The sequence below is a fragment of the Lemur catta genome, chromosome 8 (genome assembly GCF_020740605.2).
Source record: "Lemur catta isolate mLemCat1 chromosome 8, mLemCat1.pri, whole genome shotgun sequence".
NCBI lineage: Eukaryota > Metazoa > Chordata > Mammalia > Primates > Lemuridae > Lemur > Lemur catta.
This window is the reverse complement of record NC_059135.1, coordinates 8,456,046-8,483,383: the sequence shown is the minus strand read 5'-3', so window position 1 is coordinate 8,483,383 and position 27,338 is coordinate 8,456,046. Positions and strand designations below refer to the sequence as shown.

The following is a 27,338-nucleotide window of genomic DNA, read 5'->3' as shown; positions in this document are numbered from 1 at the left end:
AATCAGTGCTCAAACTGCCTCTGCCCTTTACTGGATCGTAGGTGAAGTCAATCTATTCCACAGTTCGCACTATAGTGGAAACGCTACAGGAACCAAGGGGGTCTCCATATATTTTCTGTTTATTAGTCTGTGACAACAGGTACCTAAATGGAAACCCCAACACACTCTTCTCTCAACTCCTCACTGGGGAGCAAAGGATCATGGAAGAAAACTACCTTGGCACTCCTGGAGGCAAGGTGTGGGTGGCAAAGAAAAAAAAACAGCAAACAGGACAGGGGAGAGTCAAAAATTATAACTGTACATAAATGTATAATACAGAAGGAAAATATTGGTGTAATCTCATCTCAGAATAACCACAGTTAATTCTTTTAGATATTTTTTTCAGTCATAGACCTACATATTCACATAAATAGAATTGGGCTCCTTCTAAACATGTTACAACCAGTGCAAGCTTCCTGAAGTTCCCATGACCTTGAAGGTCTTTTGGTGGTGTCCATTGATTGAATGATGAGTCCATACTTAGGAATTCATGTATTAAAAAAATGCCATTCTGTAGATGTATCAGTTTATTTTACAATATTGATGGAATTTGCATTCTTTCCCATTTTTTTTTTCTGTTACAATATTACACTGAGCATCCCTGATTCCTACGGTATTTCAAATCAGCATGGAAAACATGATTTTATAATAGATGGCATTGGGGACCACTGTCTTAAACATTGAATGAATCCAGCCAAGCATCAGGCCGGTCTCCAGGGCCAAGTGGGAGAAGCCCCAGTGCCTCTCCTGGAAGTTCCCAGCTAAGGGGAAGCTCACGCGTGGAACTCATGTCTGAAGAATGTGTGAAGGTTGAGGGGGAGGACTCCGTGCAGCCGGTGGATGCCTGCGGCTTTTACCTGCAGGGAGGCTCTGCAGAGACAAAGTTCAGTTCAAACCTGTCATTCCATCCTGGTGCTACTAATAACAAGCGCATGGCATTGAGCAATACTTGGCCTTCAATCAAGAAGGATCCCCTTGTCCTTCAATACTGTATTTGCTTTTCACACTAGACCATTCTACTTCTGACACCTTTGCTTTGTAGTCATCCAAATATCCATAATCTTTCCCTAAAACACATGGACATCATTAGCTTTTGTTCTAATTTTTATTTTAAAGAGTCATTTGCTTCCCCATCCTAAGTTAACTATGGCAATAATGGTGGCATGTAAAGGTAACAGTATGCGAAAGCGGTCGTTAAGAAAATGCCATTCCCAAACGTGAGGATGACTTGGCGCTGGGAACTCAGGGAGTCTGAGGCGAGCCTTCAGACGTGGGGCGGCTGCAGCATGGCGACGGAGAACGTGGTGGTGGGAATTCATCTGCTATTTGCCTCTCTCTTGAGATCTCCTGCAGGACAGAGCAAACAATGAGGTTAATCTGGAGGCTCTTCTTTCGTAGATGTCGAAGATCCCAGTTCCTGGTGAATATCTGTCCCTGGACATCACTCTGGATCTCAAACCCAACGTGTCTAAATGAAAAATTAGCTCCCTCCTCAATCAGTTCTTCTTTTGGACTTCACTTAATGATAAAATCATCTTTTCCCTGTCACTCAAACCCAGACCCAAGTTCTTCTTTCCTAATCCCGTTCCCATCTATTGCTTTTATTTTCTGTTTCTTCCTGTCTAGAGAACATTCTTATAATTGCATCCTCAGGATAATCAATCTTCCTTCCTTCATTCCATCCTCCCTCCCTCCCTTCCTTCCTTTTTTAGAGACAGGGTCTCACTCTGTCCCCCAGGCTGCAGTGCAGGGGAACGATCATAGCTAACTGTAACCTTGAACTCCTGAGCTAAAGCGATCCTCCCTCCTCAGCCTCCTGAGTCGCTGGGACTATAGGCGTGCACCACTGTACCCGGCTAATTTTTTTTAGTTTTTGTAGAGATGGGGTCTCGCTATGTTGCTACCTTGGTATCCAACTCCTGGGCTCAAGTGATTCTCCTGCCTTAGCCTCCCTAAGTGCTGCGATTACAGGTGTGAGCCACCTCACCAGGTGAGTTTTTGAGTATTATTGGGAGGCTTTGTGTTGCGTCCTGGGATCACAAAGACCAGCACGCTCTGCAGTTGTTCCCAGGACAGGAACGCTGTGCAGAGGGGAGGAAGTGCAGAGGAGAGAGGGTGGCCTGTAAATACTTCAAAGACAGGCAGATGAGCTGAGCCTTGAGAAGGTGTTTAGCACTTAGAGGCCACAAGAAAGTAGTTGCTGGCATCTATGTCTTCAGCTAGTTTCTTTCTAGCTTCTTAAATCTCTCCTGACCTCAAAACCCTTTGCCTGCATTTAAAGTTCTCCACCATCAGGACCAATCTGTGTTCCCAACTTTGTCACCCACAATTTTTTCTATGAATCTTTAGCTATTTCTAAATCATCCCGTTGAATCCTAATGGGAATTCTTCACATTTCTGTTGTTGAAATTCCACTCCTCCTTCAAGGATTTAACCCATCAACTATCTGACCCTTGCCGTTATAATACCTTCAGCATCTCTCTTAGGCTCTTTCTTCCGCAGCACACACTCCGCTTCCAGTCCTTTGTGCTTCTCCCTTTTCCTTTAATTTCAAATTCTTTTGCCGTGAGCCAAACTCCCTCCTCATTCTGAATGCACTTCTCTGAGGGTCCTGTCAGAAAAAGACAGCCCCCTCTGGGATCCACCTCGATCCTCTAGGAACTCCCCCCAAAGCCCCCAACTCCTAATTGTGGCCTTCCACCTTTCTGGGTGGACAGAGACTCCCTCTGGGAGGTGGGAGCAGGAGCAGGAGACTGGATTCCTCTTCCCTTAGATGGAAGGAAGCCCTAAAAGCCCATCTGAGTGGTCAGGGAGTGGGACAGGATTTGCATCTCATGTGACAGCCACATGCAGCAAGGACATGGTGATGAGTATCGCAGGGGCTGGAGTGGTCTGGTGGTCAGAAATACTGTGATATGGAAAAGGTTGGAAATTCTTACTTAAGAAGCATTTCTTTTTCTGTAGCCTCACTAGCAGGGTCCATTTCCGGAGCAATGACACACGTGGTATTTCCCTCCCTTCTAGGGTTTCCAGGGAGCACAAGGCCAAGGAGCTCACCGAGTTTCATTCTCTCCACATGTAAAATCCCCTTCTCTTTACCACAAGTCACAGGAAGTGTAGGACACTGAAAATCCACAGTGTCATCCTTAGGTTTCTCTGCAAGTAGAAGAGGACAGTTAAGTGTTATTCAGTCTTCATTCCATCGTCCTCTTGAATTCACCTCTCCATGAAGTCCAATAATTATAAATAATAACAATGACAATGTAAATGGCATTGGGGAACCGTCTCTGGTTAATTTGCAGGAGTCTTCCGTTGCGAGTGGCAGATTAGCTATGAGTAGAGTGGTCTGCAACCAACAAAGCCACCACCGCCACCAACACTACCTCAAACCAAACATGTCAATGGAATATACAGGGCTTCTTTGGTGAGCGTGTTTTAATTTGCAAGCTAATTGGCCATGACCTAATATTCTTTTATTCCATAAGCATCCTGCTGATCTCTCTATGCTGATGGAAGTTGCCTACCTAAAATATTTCTTTGTGTTTGTGTTTCTGGAGAAAAAGTCTTCATTTATAATCTAATTTCCTGATTCAAATGGAGACTCGGGAGAGTGAGGTGGTTGGCAGGAGGGTGGCGCCAGTCTCCATTGTCTGCTGTCTGTTTTCATTTTAGTGCTTTCCTGTTTATTCCTCTATGAAAACCCTGGAGAGTTCTAGACTAATCTGGAAAGCGCACATGGAGAGATTTGGCAACTCAGAACTGCTGAGTGGAAATCTGGGGTTCTGATGCAGGAGAAGCCAAGTCCCTTAGGCCAAGGACTTCCAAAGCCACCCACCTTGCACCAAAGGGCAGCTTTCTGGTCTGTCCCCAACAGTCCTGAGTGTGACTCAGCCTCACCTGCCCTCTCAGCAAACAGGCCTTAGGGATGGAACCCTGTGGCCCCAGGAAACTGTGGGACAGGCCTGCCTGGGCGCTCCAGCATCAGCCAGCTCATCTTCTAAGGGGAGCTACAGCAGCGTTGGGATTAGGGCCCCGTCAGTACGTGGGAGCAAACAGCGAGGAGCTGTTATGAAGAGTAAGCAATTAACAGAACAGAGAGAGCTCGTGGAAAGGAAAAGCATGGTGGAGAAGATTAAAAAGAAAAGCCTAACAGAGACAAGGAATAGTGGAATGGAAAAAAAACTAATTAGTGATCCAGAGACCGACTCCAGGAATTCGTACAGAACATAGGGAAAAAGCACGAGGTGGAAATTGCGCACGGAAAGACGGGAAGGCTGGGGAGAGATCTGGAAGGTCTGTGCTATCCACAAGAGGAGTCTGGGGAGGGGCGGCAGGAGGGAAAGTAATAGTCAAGGAAACAGCAGGAGCAGCAGACACACGGTGTCGTCCACCCTCACAACAGTGTGTAAGAAAGAGAAGGCAGCGACTGTTCTCATTTTACAGATGGGGACGCGGGCTCGGGCTTGGAGAGAGAGTTGCTGGTGGTCACTGCACTATATAAGGAGCAGCTGGCACTGAATTCAGACACGCCAGACTCCTAGTCTAGCGCTCTTTCCCTGTCATCAGAAATGCCGCAAGGAGGTTTCACATCATACAACTGGTAACGGCACAGGCACCCTGTGTTTAGTCAGAAGTGACAGACAAGGCGGAAGTGCTGAGGACGCAGGAGAAGCTGAGCTAACTGCCAGTGTTTGCCTGGGCTCCTGCCTCTGCCTGTGTTTCAGCGTTTCATAAAAAGGCTAGGAGGTCTGTGGGTTTATTTATTTACTTTTTTAGTGTAAAGAAAAAAGGACTTGGAATTAGAATATCTAGGTTGGTTTTAGCTCATGTGTCTTTAATTGAACCTGTAAAATGGGCTGGTAAGGCTGACTTATTGTGAGGATTAAATGATACTATGTAGAACAAAGTGCTTTGTCAATTGTGAAGTGCTGTACACACTTACATCATTATGAAGGCCTCTGCGTAAGGTCGAGCGGGTTGTGCACTGAGCAAGGATTCCACCTTTAAGGGGGTGCTCTGAGTCACATCAGAAACAATGCGTTCACTTAGTACAATAATCTTCCAGCAGAGGGCAGCAAAGGATTTGGTTTCAGAAATCAGCTCTGCCAGTGTACTGAGGAAGGAGCACCTTTTTCTAATTGCATTCTATAGGCCCAGATATTGGTATCTATACTTGCTGAAGAAGAATGAATAACGTATTGATTCATCAGTTATTTAAGTACTAGGTATGTGAGGCACAGGGAGCTGGACATAGAGCCATGGGCAAGACAAATCCATTTTCTGACCTCACATGACTTTCCCGCAGTGAACAGGCTGTGCACAGATCATTAATTACAGCTGACATAAGCTCCATGAAGAAAAAATGCAGGCCAGGCTTTACGAGGGCATGTCGGGGAGATCTGGCCTGCAGCAAGACAGGAGCTCGATCAGGGTCAAGGCACTGCTGTCTCCACGGAGGAGTCTGGCTGTGAAAACAGCGCTGAGCGTCTCAGCTGATTTACAAGCTGCTCATTCTTGCAGACCTGCGAGAAACAAGGTTGGACATGGCACCAGTCTGGGGACCCCACCTGTGTGGCACCTATTATACTCCAGGAATGAAAAGAACGAAGGTCAGTGGGGCTGGAGCCCATAGAGGGAGGAGACCGTGACAAGAGATGATGCTGAAGTAAGACATGGAAGCAGAAGAACAATGAACGTCAGAGGAGGCGCGGGAGGGAGAGGACAGCAATGCAAAGGGGCCTGAGTGCAGGGGACAGGGCAGGAGCAAGCCCAGCCTGGACGGCAGAGCCCAGCTCCCAGCGCCCGACCAACACAGGAGGAGAAAGGAGAACACTGGCGTTCTGTGCTTGGATAAGGGTTTCCTTTAATTCCTACAAGGGAGGAAGTAGAAGTTTGTATCAGAACTTGACTTATGGGTTCGGTGATCTCCCTTAATCATTTTTGGGTCTTTGTACAGCTCTGTGTTAAAGAATCATTCCAAGTGTGGAAATAGCCACCGGGCGCTGACAGAGTAGGTTAGGCGGCAGTACCCCTGATGCGCCACTGTTCGGCTGGCACCTCCTGGGGGTGGACAAGAACCTAGGAGAAGGACAAGGATGGTGGAAGGGAAAGAGGAGGAGAGGGAAGGTGGAGCCTTCAGCAGAGGCCAGGGCTCCGGGAGCCGGAGGGGGAGCTTCATGGCCCGCTCACTCCTCTGGCCAATATTTTTCTGAAATCTTGTTTTCAAACTTGAACAGATACCTTTCTTCCTGTTCTTGTTTTAAAAAAATTAATAATCACCTATAGCTACAAGCATAGATTTACAAGCCTCATATGTCAATAATTTTAAAGTAATTTTTTCCTGTCTTTCTACCAGTTTAGAGAGAGAAGCTATATATGAGTCCCTATGAAAGGAAAATGATAGCACTGACTAAGGAAAAACAGCACGTTCACGTTTACAAATAGGAAGGCTAAAAATATTACAGAAGCCAAATTTTCACTAATTATGTATCCATATTTAACATAAATACTAGAAGTAAATAAAGGGATGTACAGGATTCCCCCCTTATCTGCAGGGGACATGTCCCAAGTCCCCCAGTGGATGCCTGAAACTGCAGATGGTATGAGCCCTATACAGCTGGGGTCCCCAACCCCTGGGCCCTGGACCAGTAGTGGTCCATGGCCTGTTAGGAACTGGGCCACACAGCAGATGAGTAACAGGTGAGTGAGCAAAGCTTCATCTGTATTTACAGCCGCTCCCCATTGCTCACATCACCGCATAAGCTCCGCCTCCTATTAGACCAGTGGCAGCATCAGCTTCCCATAGGAGTGCGAACCCTGCTGTGAACTGCTGCAAACTGGGCCTGCGAGGGCTCTAGGGTGCACGCTCCTTGCAAGAATCTCATGCCTGATGATCTGAGGTGGAGCTGAGACAATGATGCCCTCCCCCATCCCCCCACCCCCAACCTGTGGAAAAATTGTTTTCCATGAAACTGGTCCCAGGTACCAAAAAGGTTGGGGACTGTGGCTATGCAGACTATTTTTTTATTTGATAACCAAGACGGCTACTAAGCAACTAACAGGCAGTGTACACAGCGTGGAGACGCTGGACAGAGGGATGATTCACACCCCTGAGTGGGATGGAGACGGGCAGTGTAAGATTTTATCACTCTATGCAGAACAGTGTGCAATTTTAAACTTATGAATTGTTTATTTCTGAAATTTACCATTTAATATTTTCGAACCATGTTTGAATGTGGGTAACTGAAACCATGGAACGTGAAAGCGTTGATGGAGGGGCTAACATAGCATTATAAATATCACACAGAAAGTGCTTTCTAGGGAACAAGGACAGATCATAAAGCAGTGGTCAGTGCTGGGTGATTCTGCTCCCAGGGGATATGTGGCAATGTTTGGATTTTTTTTTATTTGAGGAGCAAGATTGGGAGGCGGGTGCTCCTGGCCTCTAATGGGTGGGGGCCGGGGATGCTGCTAAACGCCCCAGGATGCACAGCATGGCCTCCATAGCAACGAATTATTTAGCCCCCAAAGTCAACAATGCCTTGTTGAGAAACTCTGGCATAAACCATACTGCTGAAGATAAACTGATTTGTCTATTAAAAAAATGTCTCCACAACCATAAGTTTCTCAAGTAAGTTAAATGACAAAAACAAAATAAGAAAAATGGCAGCAACTATAATAGTTTATTTCCCTAACTGATTAAACAAAAAATGACTAGTACTATATAAAAATGGGCAAATATGAATAGGTGATCCTCAAAAGAAAAAATTCTAATAATGACGAATTTATTTAAAAAACAGGTAAATTAATAAAGATAGGCTAGATAACGCTATGGTAATCCATGATCTTCCCAAATCTCATCAGTTTATTATAGCTGTCACCGAAGTATGGCCTGAGGGCCAAATTGGCCTTCTGCCTGTTTTTGTAAATCAAGTTTTATTGAAACACGTTGATTCCCATTTGTTGTGTCTCTGGCTGCTTTTACGATACAAAGGCAGAGTTGAGTATTTGTGATAGAGACTATATGGCCAGCAAAGCCTAAACTATTTATCTTCTGGCCCTTGTGGGAAAAAGTTTGCCAAGTTCTGGTTTACAACAACAAAGGTCTACTTTTCCCTCATGCCACTTGTTCATCACACATTAGTTGAAGCTCAGCCCCGCATCACCAACAATCCTGGCTCCTGGTGACACAGCAGCCTCTGTCTAGAACGTTGCTGGTCTTGGGACACAGGGAAAGACATGTAGGCCCTTAAAGCTTTGGCCTGAAAGTGACTCTCTCACTTTGGGCCATGTTTTTTTGGCTAAGTCAAGTCACATGGGCACTCCTGAGTCCACAGGGCAGGGCTGTATAAACTTCTGAGGAGGTGGGGCACTGGCATATCGGTTAACAGGAATATAACATACCACGGCATGTTTAGTCATCTACATGGTGCAAAGAAATTCAAACAAAAACACCAGCAGGATATCATTCTTTGCCTTTACGTTTGGCAGACAGAACAATCTTGTTATTTCTAATGCTGCTGAAGGTGCAAGGAAAAGGGTGTACATACGATGTTAATGGGAGTGTAACTGACAATAATTTTGGCAATTTCACAATCTATATGTGCTAATTTTAAATATGCAGGCTCGATGACCAAGCAACTTCACTTCTAGAGATGAACCATTAAGAGATAATGCTGAAGATGTGTCCACTTTGAGGATTGGTGCTACTTTCATTACTGAGTCAGCCAGAATCAAATGAGTCTCCCATGCTCAGTAGAGTAGTGGTGACTCTGTTAATAGAAATGAAAACATCAGATACTGGGGAGTGGCCATGTGAATCCGCATGGCAATGCCAAGGTGAGCAGCACCCTGAGAACCCACTTCCTCCTTCCAACAACCACTCACACCAACAGGTCCTCGCATGTCTGTACTTCTCCCTCCTTTTACTATTAACTTCACATGTGTATCCAACCCTGTACCTGCTCCAGGACAAACCCTCCCACATTGAGCCATTCAAATGGCGGATTCCATCATCAGCCTTACCCTTTGATCTTGCCCTTTGAGCCCTTGTCATCATCTTTGAGTTGCAGGTTGAGTCGTCCGTCTTCCTTTGAGTCACCTGACCCACCACTGGGAGCTCTTCTTGGATGTCATTCCCAGGTGAAGTTGCCCCTGGACCGACCAAGCAGTGATTTGTGAGTAGTTTAAACTGGGGTCCCCTAATTAGTGACCCCCCTTTCATTACCCCCTACCGTTTCAGGAGATCTCTGTACCTCACTTTTGTCTTGCTGTTTCTCTATAATTACTTTTCTCTTTTCTTGTGTATATCTCTCTTTCTCCCCCAGACTTACAATACTCACCATACATCTTCCTGTTTCTTTTTTTCCTTTCAACTCCTCTTTTTGTCTATTAATTATAGGTATCTCAACTAGAGTACAAGCTCCATAAGCACACCGTTACACTCAATCTATCTTTCTTGCATGAACGTATAATGGGCACTAAACTTCTAGAAATATTAGAAGCACATATTTGTCATTGTTATAAATGGTAAAGGTTTCCCTGACTATTCAATCAATAGGTTTCAGGGGAAGGGCAGACGCTGGCTAGAACTGAGATGTCACTGCTCGGTTGAGGCCATTTTGGAGACCTTAGACAAAATCTTGAAACACAGAATTTGTTGAGAGCAAAAAGTGATTTCTAAGTTCCAAAAATTACCTCTACACACCAAAGAAAAGCTTGGAGGTCTGAATGTTCAAGTTTTCCCAGAAGTTACGGGTACTAAACACTCAGCAAATGACAGAAAGTTTCCTCCAGCCCAGGGAGGAAGCGGGGTGGGGAATGGGGAGGAGAAGGGCAGCAGACCTGAGTCCCTTCCCAGCTCAAACCCGAAGGCTCAGCCATGTTGGGAATAAGCAGAAAAACCGGGGGAATGTTCACAGCAGTGAGACTCATGTCCTGATGCATGTTTGGGAGCTTGGAGGAGATTCCTTCCCAGAGGAAAAGAAGATGACACATTTATTAATATTTAGAAATCATCTTTACATCACTAATAATGAAATAAATGCATTGTTTAGTTTCAAGGATGCCCAGATATTTAAAAAGTTTTATCACATCTAGTGTCGAGGATGTAGAAAATGAGTGCTCATATATTGTTAAAGGGAACATAAATCATTACATTTTCTGGGAGGTAATTTGGTAATATGTACACACTTTAAGATATACAGACTGTAACCAAGCAATCTCATGTTTAAAAATCAGTTCTAAGGAAATTATTGGACAAGTTGTGCAAAGATAAAATACACATGACCCTGATTTCTATTTTAATATACAAATTGCAAATAAGCTAACTGCCCATTAATAGGTGATTATTTAAACAAATTGTGCTTAATCATAGAGACCAAAGAATACAGAGACCTTCTTTACACTTAGGTTTTTTCCTGGAAGATTTTCCCAAAGAGAGTTTATTTCCATTATCCATAGGATCTAGAAAGTAATGAGAAAGAAAGTAATTTCTGAATAAGCCAATTTCACATTTTTGTGACCACACTCATCTCTGGCGATAGTGAATAGACAAGCGTTTGACAATATTATTTCTGCGCCTTCCTTTCTAATGGCAAATGGTGGCTCCTGAAAAGAGTCCTCAGGGAGCAGGATGCTAGTCCCGTGCCAGCGAGCTGCTATCCATGGGATCCTGGACAAGCCAATTCATCCTTTCTGTGTCTCAATTTCCTCATCCGTAAAATTGTATTAAATCATTCAACCTTCTCCAAGGGTTGTTGTGAGAATAAAATACAATTATTCATCAGAAAAGTTGAAATATTACTATATAATTCAGTGCAATGTAGGAGAAACTTAAAAATGATCATTTAGATTTTAAGATGGTAAAATTTAACCCATTCTTTTTGACAATAATTTAGATAATTGTTATTTGAAAGTCACAATTATCATGTGAAGGTTCTGTGAATTTGTGACACAGTGATCATATCACCAACAAACAGAAGAATATTCAGCTATTTTTTTTCCTCCAAGGATGGTGGTATCAGCTTACTCCAGAAATGTGAACTATGGCAGCAATGCTGAGTGGTGAATTAACATGCACCATTTTACCAGCACACACTCACAACACAGCCAGTTGCACATGCTCAGTCACAGCATTACATGCATGTTTATGACAAGCTGTTCTCTTCCCAATTTTCCCAGAAAGGTCACATGAGAAATATGGAGACTGGAACCCTAGAAAAAGCTTGATCCATGGGTCCAAGAATATAATTAGGACAAGCCTTCTCAGTGGTGGTGATGTTGCCCCCAGTAGAGCAAAAATTGGTTCTTGGGTGGTGAAAAAAATCTTATAATGTACAGATTACACACACACATATATATTACATAAATAGACATATATTTGTGGTATTAAAATATAATGGCGAGGGCCATGATTAGGAAAAAAATTCAGAAGGGCTCTCTAGCACAGTGATAAAGAAAAAAAAAGGTTGAGAAATACTGGCTTAGAATAAAATAGCTCTGAATTTGGGTTCCTGATGACTGCACTCTGAGACTAGCAATCCCTAATCTTTACCTTGTGTGACCCTTGGTGGTGTGCTAGGCGTCTCCTGGGACTTCTTTCCTGTATTCATTTCTGAAGGGCCACCACTGATCTCTGAGAAAAGAGATTTCAGTAAATACCCCCCGGGGAAGTTCCATTAGGAATCTCCCAGAGACTCAGAAGGACCCTGCACACTCTGGAGCTGCGGGATGGAGGCTTCGGGTCTTGCCCTCCTAAGAATGCAGCTACCAAGACGCCTGGTGCTGCTCCCGTCAATGTGCTCATCTGCCACTTGGGGGAGGAGCAGACCGAGGTTGGCCAGCAGTGGTGCCTCTGCTAATAGAGACATTCACCGCGGGATGCAGGATCAGAGCCCCTGGGCCAGACCCTCTCAAAGTGAGGTCTGTCAGCTCCTGGGCAGTCCCTGAAACCCTTTCAGAAGATTTTCAAGGTCAAAATTGTTTTCATAATAAAATGTTATTTGCCTTTTTCACTATTTCAACCTTTGCACACATCATGCAAGAGCAATGGCAGGTAAAACTGCTGGTACCTTAGTACAAATGAAAGCAGTGTCCCAAAACCTCAGCAGGAATCATTGTTTTCTTCACTGTCACCTGCTCACCATAATTTAAAAAAAAAGTCAGATTCACTTAAGAATGCTCTTGGTGAGCCAGTAACAATTATTAATTGTATTATTAATTATTAATTGTACATCTTTTTAATATTCTATATGGAAAAACTTGGGAGTACATATAAAGTACTTCTGCTGCATCCTGAAGTACCATGTTATTTCAAGAAAAATTTTTGTGTGATTGTTTGAGTTGCAAGCACATTGTATAATTTAGTCAACTGATATTTTCCAAATGTCTGTGCTATTATAAAATCTTACATTAGTAGAAGATCCATCTAAAATGCAAGATGGCATAATATATTTTACTGTAACAGAGTAACTTCATAAAGTTGACTGATATAGTTTCAGAATCTACATTACAACTACTGTTTAAGAAACTACCACTTATTGTATTTTCATGTTGTATTAAAGATTAACATCCATAGATATCTCAAAAAGCCCTTTAAAGTACTCTACCCTTTTCAACTACAAATCTGTGTGAGGCTGGATTTTCTTCCTATACTTTCAACCAAAGCAACATATCACAACTGATTGAATGCAGTAGTAGATATAAGAATCTAGCTTCTTGTATGAAGCTAGACATTAAATAAATTTGCAAAAATATAAAGTGACGTCACTCTTTTCACTAATTTTTTTTTGTTTTGGAAAATATATTTATTTTTCATAAAAACAATATGTTACTTATGTTAACAGGTCATTGGCTTTTTATTGTTACTTTTAAATCAATTAATAAATACTTTAAAACTATTAGTTTTAATTTCTAGTAAGGTACATATAGACATAAAAAACATAAAAAAAAAGCTCTTTGGGGTCCTCGATGATTTTTAAGAGTATAAAGGAGTTTTGAGACCAAAAACTTCAGAGCTGCTGCCCTGGGCCACAGCTGTCCCTGTCAACATATCTGTTTCTTCGGCATAAACTCCTTAGATGCACTAGATCCTTGCTGTCTCTTTGTCCCTCTTGTTACACCCCATCCTCATTCTCTGTACTTATCCATCCTTCTTCTATTGACCTTACATATCTGTTAATACCTAACCCTGCACCTGCTCCAGGAGAGACCCTCCCACATAGATTCCCTCATCAGCCTTACCCTTTGATCTGGACGTTTGGGCACATTCAGTTCTTGTCTTTTGGGTCGTTGTCACTACCTTCAAGTTGCAGGTTGAGTCATCCTTCCTTTGAGCCATCTGATCCACCACTTGGAGCTTTTCTTGAGTGTCCTGCCCAGGTGAGGCTGTCCCTGGACCAAGTAGTGATTTGTGGATAGTTTAAGTTGGGGTCCCCAGGAAGCCTCCTCCTATCCCAATCAGTGACCTCCCTTTTCATGCCCCCAGCCCTCACCCATTCAAGAGATCTCTGTACCCCTGTACCTCACTTTACTTCTATTTCTTTATAATTTTTTTCTTTTCTTTTTCCTTACATACTATTTTTTCAAATGTCTTTTTTTATTATGCCTATTTTTCTTTCTCCCCCCAAATCACCACCTGCCTTCACGCCAGGTACCACTTGTTGAAATCAACCAGATAAATTTGGGGAAATCCCAGAGCACTGGGGCTCATTTCCTGATTTTTGCTAGTGTGACTCCTGAACCATTAAGTGGCAACATCTGAGGAGAAACGGCTATGGCCATGTAGTCTTGTCTAGGTGGAGGGTGGGTTTGTGTATGAGAGACAAACGCTGCAGTGTTACTCTGGCTGTTGAGCTGGTTGTGAATATCAGTAATGAATTCTTTTCCCTGACCCAGGTACTCGTGTTTCTGCACAACTCATATATATAAGTGGGTAACAGCTCAGATCCAACACATAACTGGCACAGGTGTGTAGATGGCCCTCAGAAATCTGTAAATGAACAGGTCAAAAATTGAACCCCCCCATATATATTTTCCCCCAAATAAATTTGCATCTTCCTTCAGCAATGGGCATTACCATTTACTCAATCACTCGTGCCAGACATTGAAGAGTAAGCCTTGATTTTTTTCTCATCCCCAATTTACAATTTATCAAATCTTGCCGACTTTACCTCCCAAACCGATCGTGAATTGGCCTTCTCCTCTGCATCTCCAGAGCCAGATCCGAATCAGGCTGCCAGTAACTGTCACAGCTTCTGCCCCCAAGTGCTGCCCTGCCTCCATTCTTCCCTATCTCCAATTCACTCTTTAAATAGCAACAAAATTGGACTTGAAGGATTGTGTCACTTCACTGATTAAATCTCTTCAATGGCTTCCCGCTGCATTTAGAATAAAATTCAACCCCCCACACCTTGACCTGCAAGCCCTGCATGAGCTGTCTCCAGCCTCCAGCCTCCTCTTGTACCCTCCTCTTACCTCTTGGGAGCCTTTTTTTCTGATGTCTCCTTTTTCGAGGTTCCCAGATACATCTTTTTCTTTTATTTCCTAAGAAGAAGGGGTAAAGATAATCTTTTATAGTTAGAAACATAGATCTGCCAACCTTATATGTCAGTGATATTCAACTTTTACTTCTGGTCTTCAAACCTCATTAGCTAGGAGGTCACTGGTGATCTCAGGTGATGCTACTTCATGGAGTAACTGGGGAAGAAGGAACTCTAAAGTGATGGAGGGAGAGAAGTGAAGAAATGGACACGGGGAGTTTAGGTAACTCATTTCTAGAAGAGTGCTTGTGAAATGAAGGAGAGGGCTGTTGAGGCACTGAAGTGAGATGAGGATCAAGGGGAAGTATTTTTTACGGGCTGCAATAGGCTTAGGCATTGGCTGAGTGCAGACCCTTGTGTGAGAGAGAGACGGCTGTGCTGGGCACTGGGTACTGTAAGGTGAGGTGCAAAGACTGCCCGAGAGAAAAAGAGAGAACTGGAGAGGAGGAGGCAGGTGCAGTTAGGGGTTGCAGGGCTGGGAGTGGGAACCACCTGATACCTTTCTATGAAGCAGGTGGCAAAGTCAGCTATTGAGCAAAAAGGAGGAGGTAAGGGGGATTCGAGGTTTGAAAAACAGAGATCAAAATTTGAAAGTATCATTGTAGGAAGTGGAATTGTCACACAGCTTGGAGAGATCATTTGTGCTGGAATCATGGAGACACAGCGTGTGCACCCTGCCCTGCAATGTGCCTCTGTCCAGCATCGCCTGCTTTCGGATTCAGAGTGCAGAAAGCAGATAAGTAGGTTCCTCCCAGACCTGCCAGAGAGTTCTAGGAAAAGACAAAGGGGAAAGGCAGGTTAAGATAATGCCATCGATGACTGAAATGAGAGATGCTGGACTCTAAGCTGGAAATGAGGGGCGTGAAGAACAGCAAATGGTGGATTGGAGGAGGGGAAGGCCAGTGGGCTGGCGATCCGAGAGGCTGAAGGACAGCTGTAGAGAAAACAAATAATGAGAAAACAGAAAGGGATAGGTTTGAATTTTTTTTAGGATTGGGATGAGAAGGAGAGAGCAGAGGTTGAACAATAGCTATAGAAGGAGCAAACTTCAAGGATAGGTGTCAAAAAAGGGAATTCTTAAATGAACTCTTGGGAAATTGAGCCAGGTTTGAATGATGAGGTCTATGGATTGCCTTTGGGCATGGAGGGATAAGAACGGGTGGAGGAAAAAGTCACTGGAAATGAGAAGGGTTCGAGAAGCCAGAGTCTTGGATGGGTTGTCTGCTGTCCATGTGTACCTTGAAAGCATCTAGGATGATGGCAGGACTTGAGGTGACAGAAAAACAGCCTTTGGGGTCTGCTGGGGAGTGATGGGGAAATCAGTGGGTGACAGTGATGATGAGAAGGAGTGTTTTAATTGAATGGCTAAGTCCCAAAGGAGAGAATGGGGAGCAAGTGACTGGATGGGGACAGTGGGTAGAAAGGGATGGGCATCCACCCTGTCTCCCACCATGAGGTGTGAGTGACAGAGGGCAGAGAATGCCCTGTCATGTCTAAGGAGGAAACTCTGTCCTCTCTGGGGAACCAACTTTCAGTTAAGAGGTTGGTGCAACTAACACTCTAAGAAGTTGTGGATATAGGAGACTAATGATTTCAGAACAGGCAAATCCAACAAATGCATATTTTGATGTTCCTAAATGCTTTCTGGTTTGCCTATAATTTTCATAAAGGCCTTCGAGGAAGGTGCAGTGAATGGGAATTACAGAAACAAACTATGATGGGCTCGGTGACTATAGTGACATCATGGGTGTTCATGACAAGAAATGATCAGAAATACAGAAAGCAACTCTGAATTCACCTTTCTGACATCTAGGGGAGAAAGGCAATTCTTACCTTTCTTGTTTGAAGGTCTGATGGATACCTCCTGGGGCTCTTTTGGGTCATTTGGTTCCAGAGATTTATCTCTTATCACTGACAAAAGAAATGTATTTCATTTCAGAGCTCAGAACCGGCTGAGGAGAAAGTGCCAAGGGAAATCAATGGGAAAATTACAGAGGTGTAACCCAGGGCTGGGCATCTGCCAGCTCGGAGGGTTTCCTGGCTCTGCCTTGGTTTTACCAACTTGTGGTTGCTGTTACCTGTATGACACAGTGGACCAAGGGACAACTGCCCCACAGCACAGGCTCAGTCTGACCCCTTTAGAGAGATTCTCTTATCGGATGGAAGAGAGGGACCAGGGCTCCTGGCAGCCCTTGCTCGGGGAATGAAGCTGAGAGCAGTGGGAAGTGGTGACACTGAATTCTCAGGGCCATGATGAAGAGGAACGTCTTTGTCATATGAAAAACAGGTGTTATTGTTTAGATGTCTGCACATCTATGATTATTGCACCTTGAGAAACAGTAAACCAGGCTAAGTGCCTTGTGTACTGCTGTACACGAGGACTGTATGAAGAAAGCAGGAGGTAGCCTACACTGGCTAGCACCTGTTCACAGCAAATACAAACAAAATTCTGGTGGTTTTGCTGCACAAAGACAGCAGGACTTGAAGCCATAGCAGAGAAGAGCCATCTCACAGAAGGCCGTCGTCCCCTTATCTGCACATGCTGAGATCTGTCTCCAGTTCTGGCCTGCCCGGGAACAGGTAACTGAGGCAGGTGGCAAGCAGCCATTAGGCCCTTGAAATAATTTATTACTTTTCAAATTAATTTAATAATATCTACTCTTAAAAATCCAAACAATATAGAAATGACTAGAGTTGAAAGTGGAAGTTCCAGATAGTCAGGGTGGGACGAGGAAGAACCACCCACGTCTGCTGCATGCATTCCCTGTTAGGGCCGTACAGTGATTTTGTTCGTTTGCTTTGCAGTTTGATGGAACAGTTTTGAGCATTACCTTATTGAAGTGGCCTCAGCACAGTGGCTGAGTCCAGTGGTCCAGCCCTGACTCAGTTCCCTGTGCTTTCCCTCTGGCGTTCCTGCCACAACCCCCAGAGATGGATGGATGTGGCAGATGGACGTTCCCCCTTTGCAGATACCCAATGACATTGGAGTCCTAGCCTAGCAGGTACTGGTGGGCTGTTGTCCCTCATCATCAGTGGCCCCCTCAAAGTCCACCTTTGCCAGACTGGCCTCCTTTGCCCTCCCCAGGGACTCCATCCATTCAGAGCTTGGGTCTCCCGCCTATCCAAGCTCCCAAGTGCTGGGTGGGCAGCCAGAAGCTGGGCCGAATCGGCAGCTGAGACCAAGGAGGAGACCCCTGTCCCCAGAAGATCTGAAAGGCTTTTTCTCTTGGTAGACAGAGAACAAAGGTGAGCTTAAGTCATCCAAATCAAGATACCTGGTGTAGGACATGAGGGAGTCCAGGGCATCTCCTGAGGGTCTTCTTCATCTTTTATTTGGGGGGTCAGGTTGTCACTAGACACTGAGCAGAGGAAGAAGAAAAAGAGTTACAGGTCCCAGGACCAGCAAGCAGGGACCAGAGTGAGGAGGAAGGACAGAGTGACTGAGCAACAGGGCCGGGGCACGGGTGGGATAGAGTGGGAAAATGAACTACCATTTACTCTCAATTAGCCAGTTGTTAATTTAATAATGGTACTTATTTTTTTCCCTTGAAAAGCTAGAAGATGGAATCTTCTGCTGTTGTTAGCTTCCTGATTATGTCAACCTTTTTCAGAAGGTATGTATTAGAAGAGTGGAAGAAACATAATTTGGATCAAACAGGACCCCAGTTCTCATTACTGGAGAGCTTGGAGTCCATGATATCATTTTTGACAATGCCCAATAATATGCCACGCTTATATTTAATGTAATCAAACTCCATTATAGTGATGGTTTGGGGAGGACAAATGACACAATTTTAGAAGCTAAATATTGGGCCCAGCAGACCTTTACACATTTTGTCATCTTTTCTAATAATTCTGATAATATTACTCTTAGAATCCAAACCATATGAAAATGAAGAAGGTTGAAACTCAAAGGCCCCATAATCAGGTGGGGGAGGATCAGGCAAGGGTCGCCGGTGCAGGTGCTGCTCGTTACCGTGAATTTGGAGCAGTGTTTTGATTGTAGGTTTGTTTTGCATTGCCCTGTGAATGAACCGGTCGCCTTCTTTTTCTTTGTTTAGCCCAATTCTTTTTCCCGGGGTTCCTGCCACAGCCCCTTGGTTGGCAGGTGTGTGTTCACCCTTCACACCACCTTGAGCTAAGTCAGCCCCAGTCAAGGTTACCTTGCACAGTGTGACGGGGAGCGCTGGGCATCTCGTGTGAGTTTTCTTCTTCTTTCATTTTGGGTAAGTTGTCCTTGGTCACTGAAGGGAGGAAGAAAAATCATCACAGGTACAAGGGCTGGGTGTCAGGGAGGAGGGTGGATGGTAAAAATGCCTGGAGCAGATGGAGCCCCCAGGCCCAAGGGCAGAGGTTGGGATGTCCCAGCAGTGGGAAGCAGGTATTCTGGGCTCTAGGCCTTACCAGGCCCCAGGAAGTACTCACAATCCTACTTGAAAAGGGCTGTGTATGGGCGGATGGGTGCAAGGGAAGGACCAGATGAATAAAAGATGAGAGCCTGGGGTTGTAGGTAGTATGGTGCAGGTGCCCTAGGCTGGGCTGCACAGGTGTTGGATGGGGGCTGTTTCTCACCTGCAGTTCTCCTTCCTTCCTGGATGAGTCCAGGGAGAGACACGGCAGGGTCAGAAGAGCTGGGTGGTTCGCCCGGGATCTCATTGCTTTGCTGCGAGGATGCTCCAGGCTCACTGCCTTTGGACACACGGAGCGGACAGCTGTGTGGAGCGGGTGGCGGTGGGGGCAGCAGTGGCAGGGTCTGGAGGGAGTGCCCTTGGGCTGGGCCGGCTGGGACTTCCAGTAGGGTTGGTGTGGCTCTGCTCCACTGTCCATAGGAAGTGGTAACTGGGATTGGTGAAGGAACACACATCAGCACCCTGTAGACTCAGAATTATTTGGGGATGGGAATTTCTTAATACGTGCCTTCCAATAGGAAGGAGACATACAGTTTTCATTCTTCCCATGGTGCATAGAACCGACGCATTGTCATCATTATCCATTTGTGGCCCCTTTCTGTCTTATTTATTTGATTTGGGCATTCAGTACTGCAATAAGTACATTTAACCCCCGATCTAATACCAAAGTGGTTTCGCACATAAGGTCGAGTTTGAGTTTGTACCCAGGGATAGAATTTAGTCCGTGATGTACATGCTATAATTTTAATAGAGGTCTCTATTTTAATAAATGAACCTATTATACCTCCATGGGGCAAATAAGAAAATAAAAATTCATTAGCAGGGTGAGGGTGTATCAGGACCTTTACATACTGGTTTCTGCTCATTTCTGCAGACCCAGTCTCCGTACCTTCTATCACACCCTATGATCTGGCCATATCAGCATTTTCCCCCACCTGCAATACTCCAGGCCCTTGGCTTTCCACATGCTGTCCCCCTGCATGGCTAGTGCCAGGTTTCTCTTACAATTCTTCTCCATCATTTATTTCAGAAGTAAAGTTGTCTCTGGTGGCTCACGCCTGTAATCCTAGCACTCTGGGAGGCGGAGGTGAGAGGATCGCTCGAGGTCAGGAGTTCGAGACCAGCCTGAGCAAGAGCGAGACCTCGTCTCTACTAAAAAATAGAAAGAAATTAGCCAGACAACTAAAAGTATATAGAAAAAATTAGCTGGGCATGGTGGCGCATGCCTGTAGTCCCAGCTACTCGGGAGGCTGAGGCAGGAGGATCACTTAAGCCCAGGACTTTGAGGTTGCTGTGAGCTAGGCTGATGCCACGGCACTCTAGCCAGGACAAAAGAGAGAGACTCTGTCTCAACAAAAAAAAAAAAAAAAAAAAGAAGTAACGTTGTCTCAACCAGTGAACAGAAAGAGGAAAGTAAAAGGCTGGGTTTTAGAAAGAGATCCAGAAGGAAATCACAGTTTCAGATCCAGGAAGATGCTGAAGCTCAGCCAGGGGCACATGAGCATGTGGGTCCCTGTGGCTCTCAGATGTACGGAGCCTCGGATGTAGTGGGCGTAGCCTTTGAGTCCACGCTTCTCCTGGTGCTACCCTGATGCTGCAGCTGCCTGTGCCTGGGGGTGGGCTTTTCCCTCTGTTCAAGGAATCATCCCTCCCTTTGGGGAGGAACCTCTTGATGGTGAAGTGTCAGAGAGCAGATGCAGAGTTGTCAACAGTGGTGATTCCACTAATGAAAATGTCACATCCAGTGTGAACTGGTGGTCCTTCCCTTGTTGTTCTCAAGTAAGTGAACATATGCTTTGGCCAAAGTGTTTTTTCTCCAACCTAACTGCCTCCCCCTCTTACCCTGGCTTCTTTCTTCCCAGCTCTGTCACTGCTCTTTTTTCTTCTCCTTTATTTATCCAACCACTTCTCTTTCTCTGGGTAATTCATTCTCCATTCTTTCTCAGACCCTCTCTTTCTGTGTCTATGTGCATGATTTTCTCCCTTCCTCTTCAGCTACCTTTATTCCCTCCTCTGGCTTTACAATCTGCCTTCCAGCTGTCCTTGTCTAGACTAGTGGTTAAAACCTTGGGCTCTGGTATTGGGAGACCCAATTTGGACCCCTGGCTCTGCCTCGTAACAGATAAGTAACTTTGAGAAAGTTACTTCTGAGCTATCATAATGACTTCACAGGGTTGTCTTAAGGAGGACATGAGACAATCAAATAAAGTATTTGGAACAATGCACTGAAAAAAGATACTTCTTAATATCTATTTCTCTTCCTCTCTGGCTCTCCTTGTCCTTCCACCAGACCTTGTCTCTGTAACTTTGCATTTCTGTCACCTTATGTATTCCCTAGACATCATCCAATACGCTAAAGTGTAGGATTTTCCCCAAACTTGTAGAACACGTAAGACAGAAATGTCTGTGTCCTCTAGAAACTCATCTTAGAGAGTTGGCGTCGGAGTTAGCAAGGGCTCCTCCTCCAGCTGCCCCTGTGAGGAAATTGGCCTGTGCCTTCCCAGAGAGAAAGCAGGGGGTGGACATGCATATTCAACAGGGCTGGGAGAAGACCCAAACTTTTATCATAGCAACTTCTCAAATGCAAAATGTATTTACCACTTTTGAAGCTTTTGAAAATCGTCTTCAGACGGGGGTATTCATGCAGGTTAATTTCGCTGAACAGTGTCACCAGAAGAGACAGGCTAAAAGTCTTCTCCAGTTTGGTGAGAACGTTGTGCACCACTCTGGATACAGGGACCAAATTACTACAGGCTTCCAGAGATTCCTTAAAAAAATGGATGAAAGATTATTATACATGATTAGGAAGTTGAATGGAGAGTTATTATACATTTGTGGTTGTCTAAGTTGTAAGAAAGATATTCCTTTAAGAAGAAATTTAACATAAAATGTATAAAATCCTCTAAGGTAGAGAGGTCACAGTTTCACATGTTTACATTTGGAACTTCACATATATTTGAATGACTATTCATAGTAATAAATAATTTAGCCTTTAAAATAAGTCTGTTTTGTGAACCTTAGTTTTAGGTACACTTGAGGGAAGAGAGAAATTTTAAGAGAGGGAAGTGGAGTCAAATATGCTACTGTGTTATTATACCTTTAAGGCTCTGGGCAGGATTCTTCAGCAATGGATCTAACCCGTGGTCACAGTGGCAATTCTGTTATTGCCTATTAGCCTCCGTGCATGCCCCCCACCCCTCTCTCTCTCTCTCCCTGACTTGAGATGGCCTGAATGGCTTCTAGCCACAGGGAAGTCATCCAGAGAATTCCTCTTGCTGAGAGGATGGACAGAAGGAGAAACACGGCAGGAGAGAATTGATTGCAAAATCCTTACTGAACACTGATTAGGCTCAGTCAGCTAGAATTTGGGTACACAGCAGCGGATAAGATCAGCATGGTGCTACCCAGATTGAGAGGGTCGGGCACTGTCAGGTGGGGAAGATGGGCATTAAACACTAAAAACAAATAAATACCCAATTACAATGAGAGGAGTGTTGTGGAGGGAAAGTATAGATGGCTATAAAAGAATAATTATGGGGTCTTAATTAGATGAGGGAGTCAAGGAGACCTCTCTGAGGGGTCCCATCTGGGCTGTGACCTAAAGAGGGCTTAGAGCCAGCCAGGCCAAGACTGGGGGAAGACTGTTCTACTGCTGGCACTTCCTTGGGTCTGGGGCTCAAGAAATGCTTAAAAAAACATAAAATTATATAAAAAGAGAGCCACTTTTATCCTCAGAGCATATCTCCCAGTGCCTGTGTGCCTCACATGAGAATGAACTGTGAGAAATAAGCTCTTATAAGTTGGGGTGGTGCCTGTAGTGGGTAGAATGGTGGCCCCCCTCGCACCCCAAAGATCTGCCCATTCAGAACCTGTGAATGTGAACTTATTTGTAAAAAGGATCCTTGCAGATGTAATTAAGTTAAGGATCTTGAGGTGAGATCATCTTGGATTGGGGTGGGCCCTAAATCCAAACATCCTTAGAAGAGACACAAAAGAGAGAAGGCAATGTAGAGATGGAAAGAGATCGGAGATCGGAGTGATATGTCTAAGAGCCAGGGAACACCGAGGACTGCCAGCAGCCCCCAGAAGCTAGGGGATAGGCAGGGAGCAGATTCTCCTGAGGGCCTCTAGAAGGAACCAACCCTGTCAACACCTTGATTTTAGACTTCTGGCCTCCAGAACTGCAAGAGAATAAATTTCTGTTGTTTGTAGCTACCTGGTTTGTAGCCGTTTGTTATGGCAGCCCCCATGACACCCTAGAAACTAATACAGCCCTTATGACACCCTTTCTCCCAGCCATCTCCACCTTCTGTGATAACAAACATTCCTGGGATGGGCCTTCCAAACCCTAGAAGCCCTGGTGGTTTGTGGTTTGCGATCTCAGTAGTCAAGCATATTTGAAGGGGTTAGGCTGCCATGGCAGGGGTCAACAGGACTCACCTTGTACATTCTGTTGGTGATGAAAGATTTGTCTCGGAGGCTTTCGAAGAAGGGAAATGGCTTGTGTATAGCATAGGCGATCTCCATCTTCTGGTAGATGAAGTGCTGAAAAAGAGCCTCTTCCAAGGCCCTGGTCACAGTGAACATCCTGTGGAAAGAGCCATTATAAGAAAATAGAAGCAAAGACCCTGAGGAGTGTGAGGAGTTGCTCTCTGCGTTAAATGGGCAATTAAAGACAGGCATTCTGGTCCCAAAAGCATCCCTTGAAGGCCACAAGGCAACATCTGCCTAAAAGGGTGTAGGAAACAATGACAATTCTCAGCAACAATGGAGGCCAGGAGTGAGTGACAATATGCTGCTGTAATCCCAAAGGGGCTGCAGGTGAACATAAGGCAGATATTTAAAATGCTAATATTTATTGAGTGCTTCCCGTGTCCCAGACCTTGTTGATCTTTAGAAAACCCTTGCAAGATGGTTTCTATGAGTGCGCCCATTTGTACTGTTGAGGACACTGAGACGGAGAGAGGTTTGACAACTTGCCCTAGGTTGCACAGCTTGAGAGTGGTAGAGTCGGGAATAAACTCCAAATTCTTGATTGCAGGCTTAAGCTTGTGTTCTGTGGCCACATTGAGGTGAGTTAAACAAGATGGCCTGGGCTGCAGCTTGAGCCATTAACTAGCAATGCTCATGAAAAGAGACCGCCCAAAACTGGGTAGAGGGATGGAAACCTGATAATATTTAGAAACTTTAATAAAACACTCACAATCTTCAATACAAATGAGCCAAACACAAATAAAAGCGTGAGGGATGTGAAAAGCATCTTAGTAAAGGCAACTTAGCCGACTTGTTTGATGAATTCATTTCATGTCTCAGAACAGACATGTTGCCTTTTCCCATGCCTAGGCAACATTTGTAAAATTGACTGTATATGGATCGTGAGAAAATATCAACAGGTTATAATTGGCAGAAAATTTACCGATGACATTCTTGACAAATTGTCACGAAAGGAGAAGCACTAACAAAAAATTCAATCACCTTGAAACTTTTAAACAACCAAGCAAACGTGGATCCCATTTTTCCAATTTCATTTTGTATCAAACAGAAAATTAAACGGTAATTAACAACTGTAATATTTTCAGGGATTGAATCCTAGTGGCAGATTGAGCACCCTAGTCTCTTTCTCTTTATTCCCAAATCTTTTAAGAAAAAAAATGCCATGAAAAGAATAATCTACAACAGTACTCGAGACAAAAAAAGATGCCACTGGGAGTCTGCTGTGGTGAGAAAATCCTGGAAGATAGAGAACGGATGGAAGAAAAATCTCCTATTCACGATATATATTGCAAAGATCAGTGTAGAGTCAGAGAAAGCCAAAATGAACATTTGTTAGGAAGAGGAAAGGGCCCTGGCACTCCATTTAGGATGATTCATTACACAACAGAATTCGGAATAGGAAGTGGCTGGTTTCCTCATTCTTCATCCGTTATGATTCCCAAAGATGAATGTAAGGCACAGACAGGTTAAGCCACCAGACCAATGTGTTCAGCAGCAAAGTGGAGCTTCTCTGACACTATAAAGTCCCATTTTTCACTGTGTAAGATACCATGTCTCATATGTGACAGTGTTCAGGTTTTTATTATGTAAAGGAATCTTACAAATGGATAAGCAAAAGACAAGCATTCAAGTAGAAAAAAAAGGACAAGACATGAACAGGCAATTAGTGAAAGAATAAGCTAAATGCTCAATGAATACATGAAGCATGTGTTAACTGGCCAGTAGTCAGAAAGTGCAAATAAAGACAGTTTGATAGCATATTGCCTATCAAACTGGCCAACATAGAAAATAATAGCAATAATTCCAGCCATTGTAAGTGGAAATATAAACAGGTCCAAACGTTCTGGAAACTAATTTAGTAGTCAGTGTCAAATGCCCCCAAATATGTATTCCTTTGAATTCCCACTTCTAGTAATTTATTGCAAGGGAATTATCATGAAGGTGCTTAGAGAAAATATATTAAAAGTTCATGACACAGTAGAGAGGAAATTAAATATACTCTTCGTATTTCTTCTTTTACACCAGTTTCCCAACTACCTCTAGTTACTTGCACAATGGATAACAAATGAGTTCCTATTGTGGGCAGAGTGTAGGATCAGAACTTAAGACAGGGTAGAGGCAAATCTCACTTCCATCCACAATAATTTCAAGATTGTCCTTTTTTAAGCATCAAAAGAGGCAAGAAAAGCTTCATCTTTCTCTGCTGCACCCCTTTTAATAAAAGGATTTGTTCTGTAAAATTTGGATTCAGTTAAAAGGTCGCACTTAAGGACCTAGAAGGCCTGATGTGGCCTTAAGGCCTCAGGTTCCCAGTGGCGAGTGGAGTGTGTCAACGTCCTTCCCGTCAATGTCCTCCCTTTCAACAGTCTCCTAATAAGTCCCCCACACCCTCCCTGCCTCGTGGGAAAACACTATTTTACAAAGCGAGCGCCTCAGAGTTTAAATAGTTGAGTTCTACCCTGAAGCTGCTGCCAGGAAATTAATTAGAAAAGCTCCGATCACCAAGAGCGAGGAGCAAAGCGGCGGAGACAGAAACTCACCTGGACGCGGAATTTGTTCCTGCCCCTTTCCAGGTTCGAGGGATCGGCCCGAGATCACTCCCGGGAGGCCGGGGGAATTACAGAGAGATGCCCGCGGGCAGAACAGGAAGTCCGGGCGCCGACACACACGGTAAGGGGCCAGGCTTCGGAGGAAAGAAAAGTGAAAGCGTTCCTGCCCCGCGCGTGGCGGGCCCGGCCCAGCCGACCCAGCAGGAAGCTGAAGGCAGCGCGGGGCTCGCGGGCTCCCGCCGCTCCGCACCGGTGGGCGGGGGCGCCCGGGCGGGAGGCGCTGGGAGCCCGGGCGGGGCGGGCGCTCGGCGGCCCGGAGCCTGCGGAGCCGGCCGGAGGCAGAGCCGGGGCCGGAGTAGCAGCCCACGGGTGGGCGGGAGCGCCGGCTCGTGCAGGCCCCCTTTAAAGATCTCTGATTGGCAGGTAGGGTCTGTGAGGAGTTCTAAACTACAGCGATCTGTTTACGAGTAAAGATTAAATCAGTAATTCTCAAATGTGCTTCTCCCATGAGTTCTCCCTACCAGGCCACCCACGAACTCCTCAGAAAAAAACAGATGGGAAAGCTGGTTCGAAGGCTTAAGAAGCCTTGAAACCAACGTTGACGTGCCTTCTATGCTTCCCATGGAGCTGCCAGCAGCACATCCCACCCAAGTATGTGCAGAGCGACAGGTCTGGCGCCGTGGGCCGTGGCGACGGGGTATCCGGCGAGGAGACGATGTGATGCTCGCGGCTGAGGGTGGGCATCGGTGCCTTAGCACCGTAACACGCGGACTGCAAGATGCAGGGGGTAGCGGTGCTGAGGGATTCTAAGACTCTTATGCAAATGTCACAGTTCACTTACCTGAAGCCCCTCCACATCACCTGGCAAACCCCTTCATGGGCATCCCAGGAGCCCGGCAGCAAGAACTTCTTCCTTCAGAGCTGTTTAAAGATACATCAGTAAAATGCAATCAATCAATAAATAAAAATAAAACAGGAAGGGGAAAATAATAATGTCAGATCAGGCAAAAATCATTACATGAAGAAAGACGTGAATAAGGATGAAAGATGTTTATTCTAAGAAATACATACTCAAGAATACAGTAATAATGGGAAAACCTCACCTGTTAATACACTGCATTAATGATACATGAAATGAGAGTATTAAAATTATGTCTAATTCTTTTTTAGCTCAATTTTATTGAGGTATAAAATTAATTTATCTTAAGTGTACATTTTGGTGAATTTTACCAAATGTAATCCTACCCCAGTCAAGACATAGACCATCTCCATCACCCCAGAAAGTCCCCTATGCCCTTTGCAGATAA

At 44.7% G+C, this 27,338-nt stretch overlaps 1 protein-coding gene and 2 long non-coding RNA genes across 10 annotated transcripts; 2 read left to right on the top strand and 1 right to left on the bottom strand.

Moving 5' to 3' along the window:
* Positions 1-277: 277 nt before the first annotated feature.
* On the bottom strand, positions 278-26,277 carry SP110 (SP110 nuclear body protein). 7 transcript variants are annotated; one of them, XM_045558898.1, is made up of 15 exons: positions 26,023-26,262; positions 23,429-23,576; positions 21,587-21,755; positions 19,152-19,418; positions 18,743-18,823; positions 17,855-17,938; positions 16,413-16,490; positions 14,515-14,583; positions 13,282-13,431; positions 11,594-11,674; positions 10,435-10,503; positions 9,064-9,192; positions 3,097-3,195; positions 2,508-2,650; positions 278-1,386 (listed from the first exon to the last, which is right to left on the bottom strand). In XM_045558898.1, exons 2-15 carry the CDS (start codon positions 23,573-23,575, stop codon positions 1,282-1,284), a joined length of 1,671 nt encoding a protein of 556 aa, XP_045414854.1. In that variant the 5' UTR covers position 23,576; positions 26,023-26,262; the 3' UTR covers positions 278-1,281. The 7 variants fall into 7 exon arrangements, with proteins under 7 accessions (XP_045414854.1, XP_045414859.1, XP_045414857.1 ...); XM_045558903.1 differs by having other exon boundaries at positions 19,152-19,268; positions 26,023-26,261; XM_045558901.1 differs by lacking the exon at positions 17,855-17,938 and having other exon boundaries at positions 26,023-26,263.
* On the top strand, positions 16,527-20,052 carry LOC123643392. Its single transcript, XR_006736780.1, has 5 exons — positions 16,527-17,159; positions 17,385-17,581; positions 17,665-17,825; positions 18,134-18,193; positions 18,641-20,052. It is a non-coding gene; the product is annotated as an uncharacterized LOC123643392 (long non-coding RNA).
* On the top strand, positions 25,718-27,238 carry LOC123643390. Of its 2 annotated transcripts, none has more exons than XR_006736778.1 (2): positions 25,718-26,152; positions 26,543-27,238. It is a non-coding gene; the product is annotated as an uncharacterized LOC123643390 (long non-coding RNA). The 2 variants fall into 2 exon arrangements; XR_006736779.1 differs by having other exon boundaries at positions 25,718-26,283.
* The last annotated feature ends 100 nt before the right edge of the window (positions 27,239-27,338 follow it).

Bases quoted from the DNA above. Each gene is read 5' to 3' on its own strand.
- SP110 (XM_045558898.1), bottom strand. From the start codon at position 23,575: ATGTTCACTGTGACCAGGGCCTTGGAAGAGGCTCTTTTTCAGCACTTC. The intron at 11,675-13,281 runs GTAAGGCTGATG...CTCTTTTCTCAG, and splicing joins CCAAACGTCCAGATCAAAGG to AGATCAGTGGTGGCCCTTCA. The intron at 3,196-9,063 runs GTAAGGCTGATG...TTCTACTTGCAG, and splicing joins TCAAAGGGCAAGATCAAAGG to AGAAACCTAAGGATGACACT.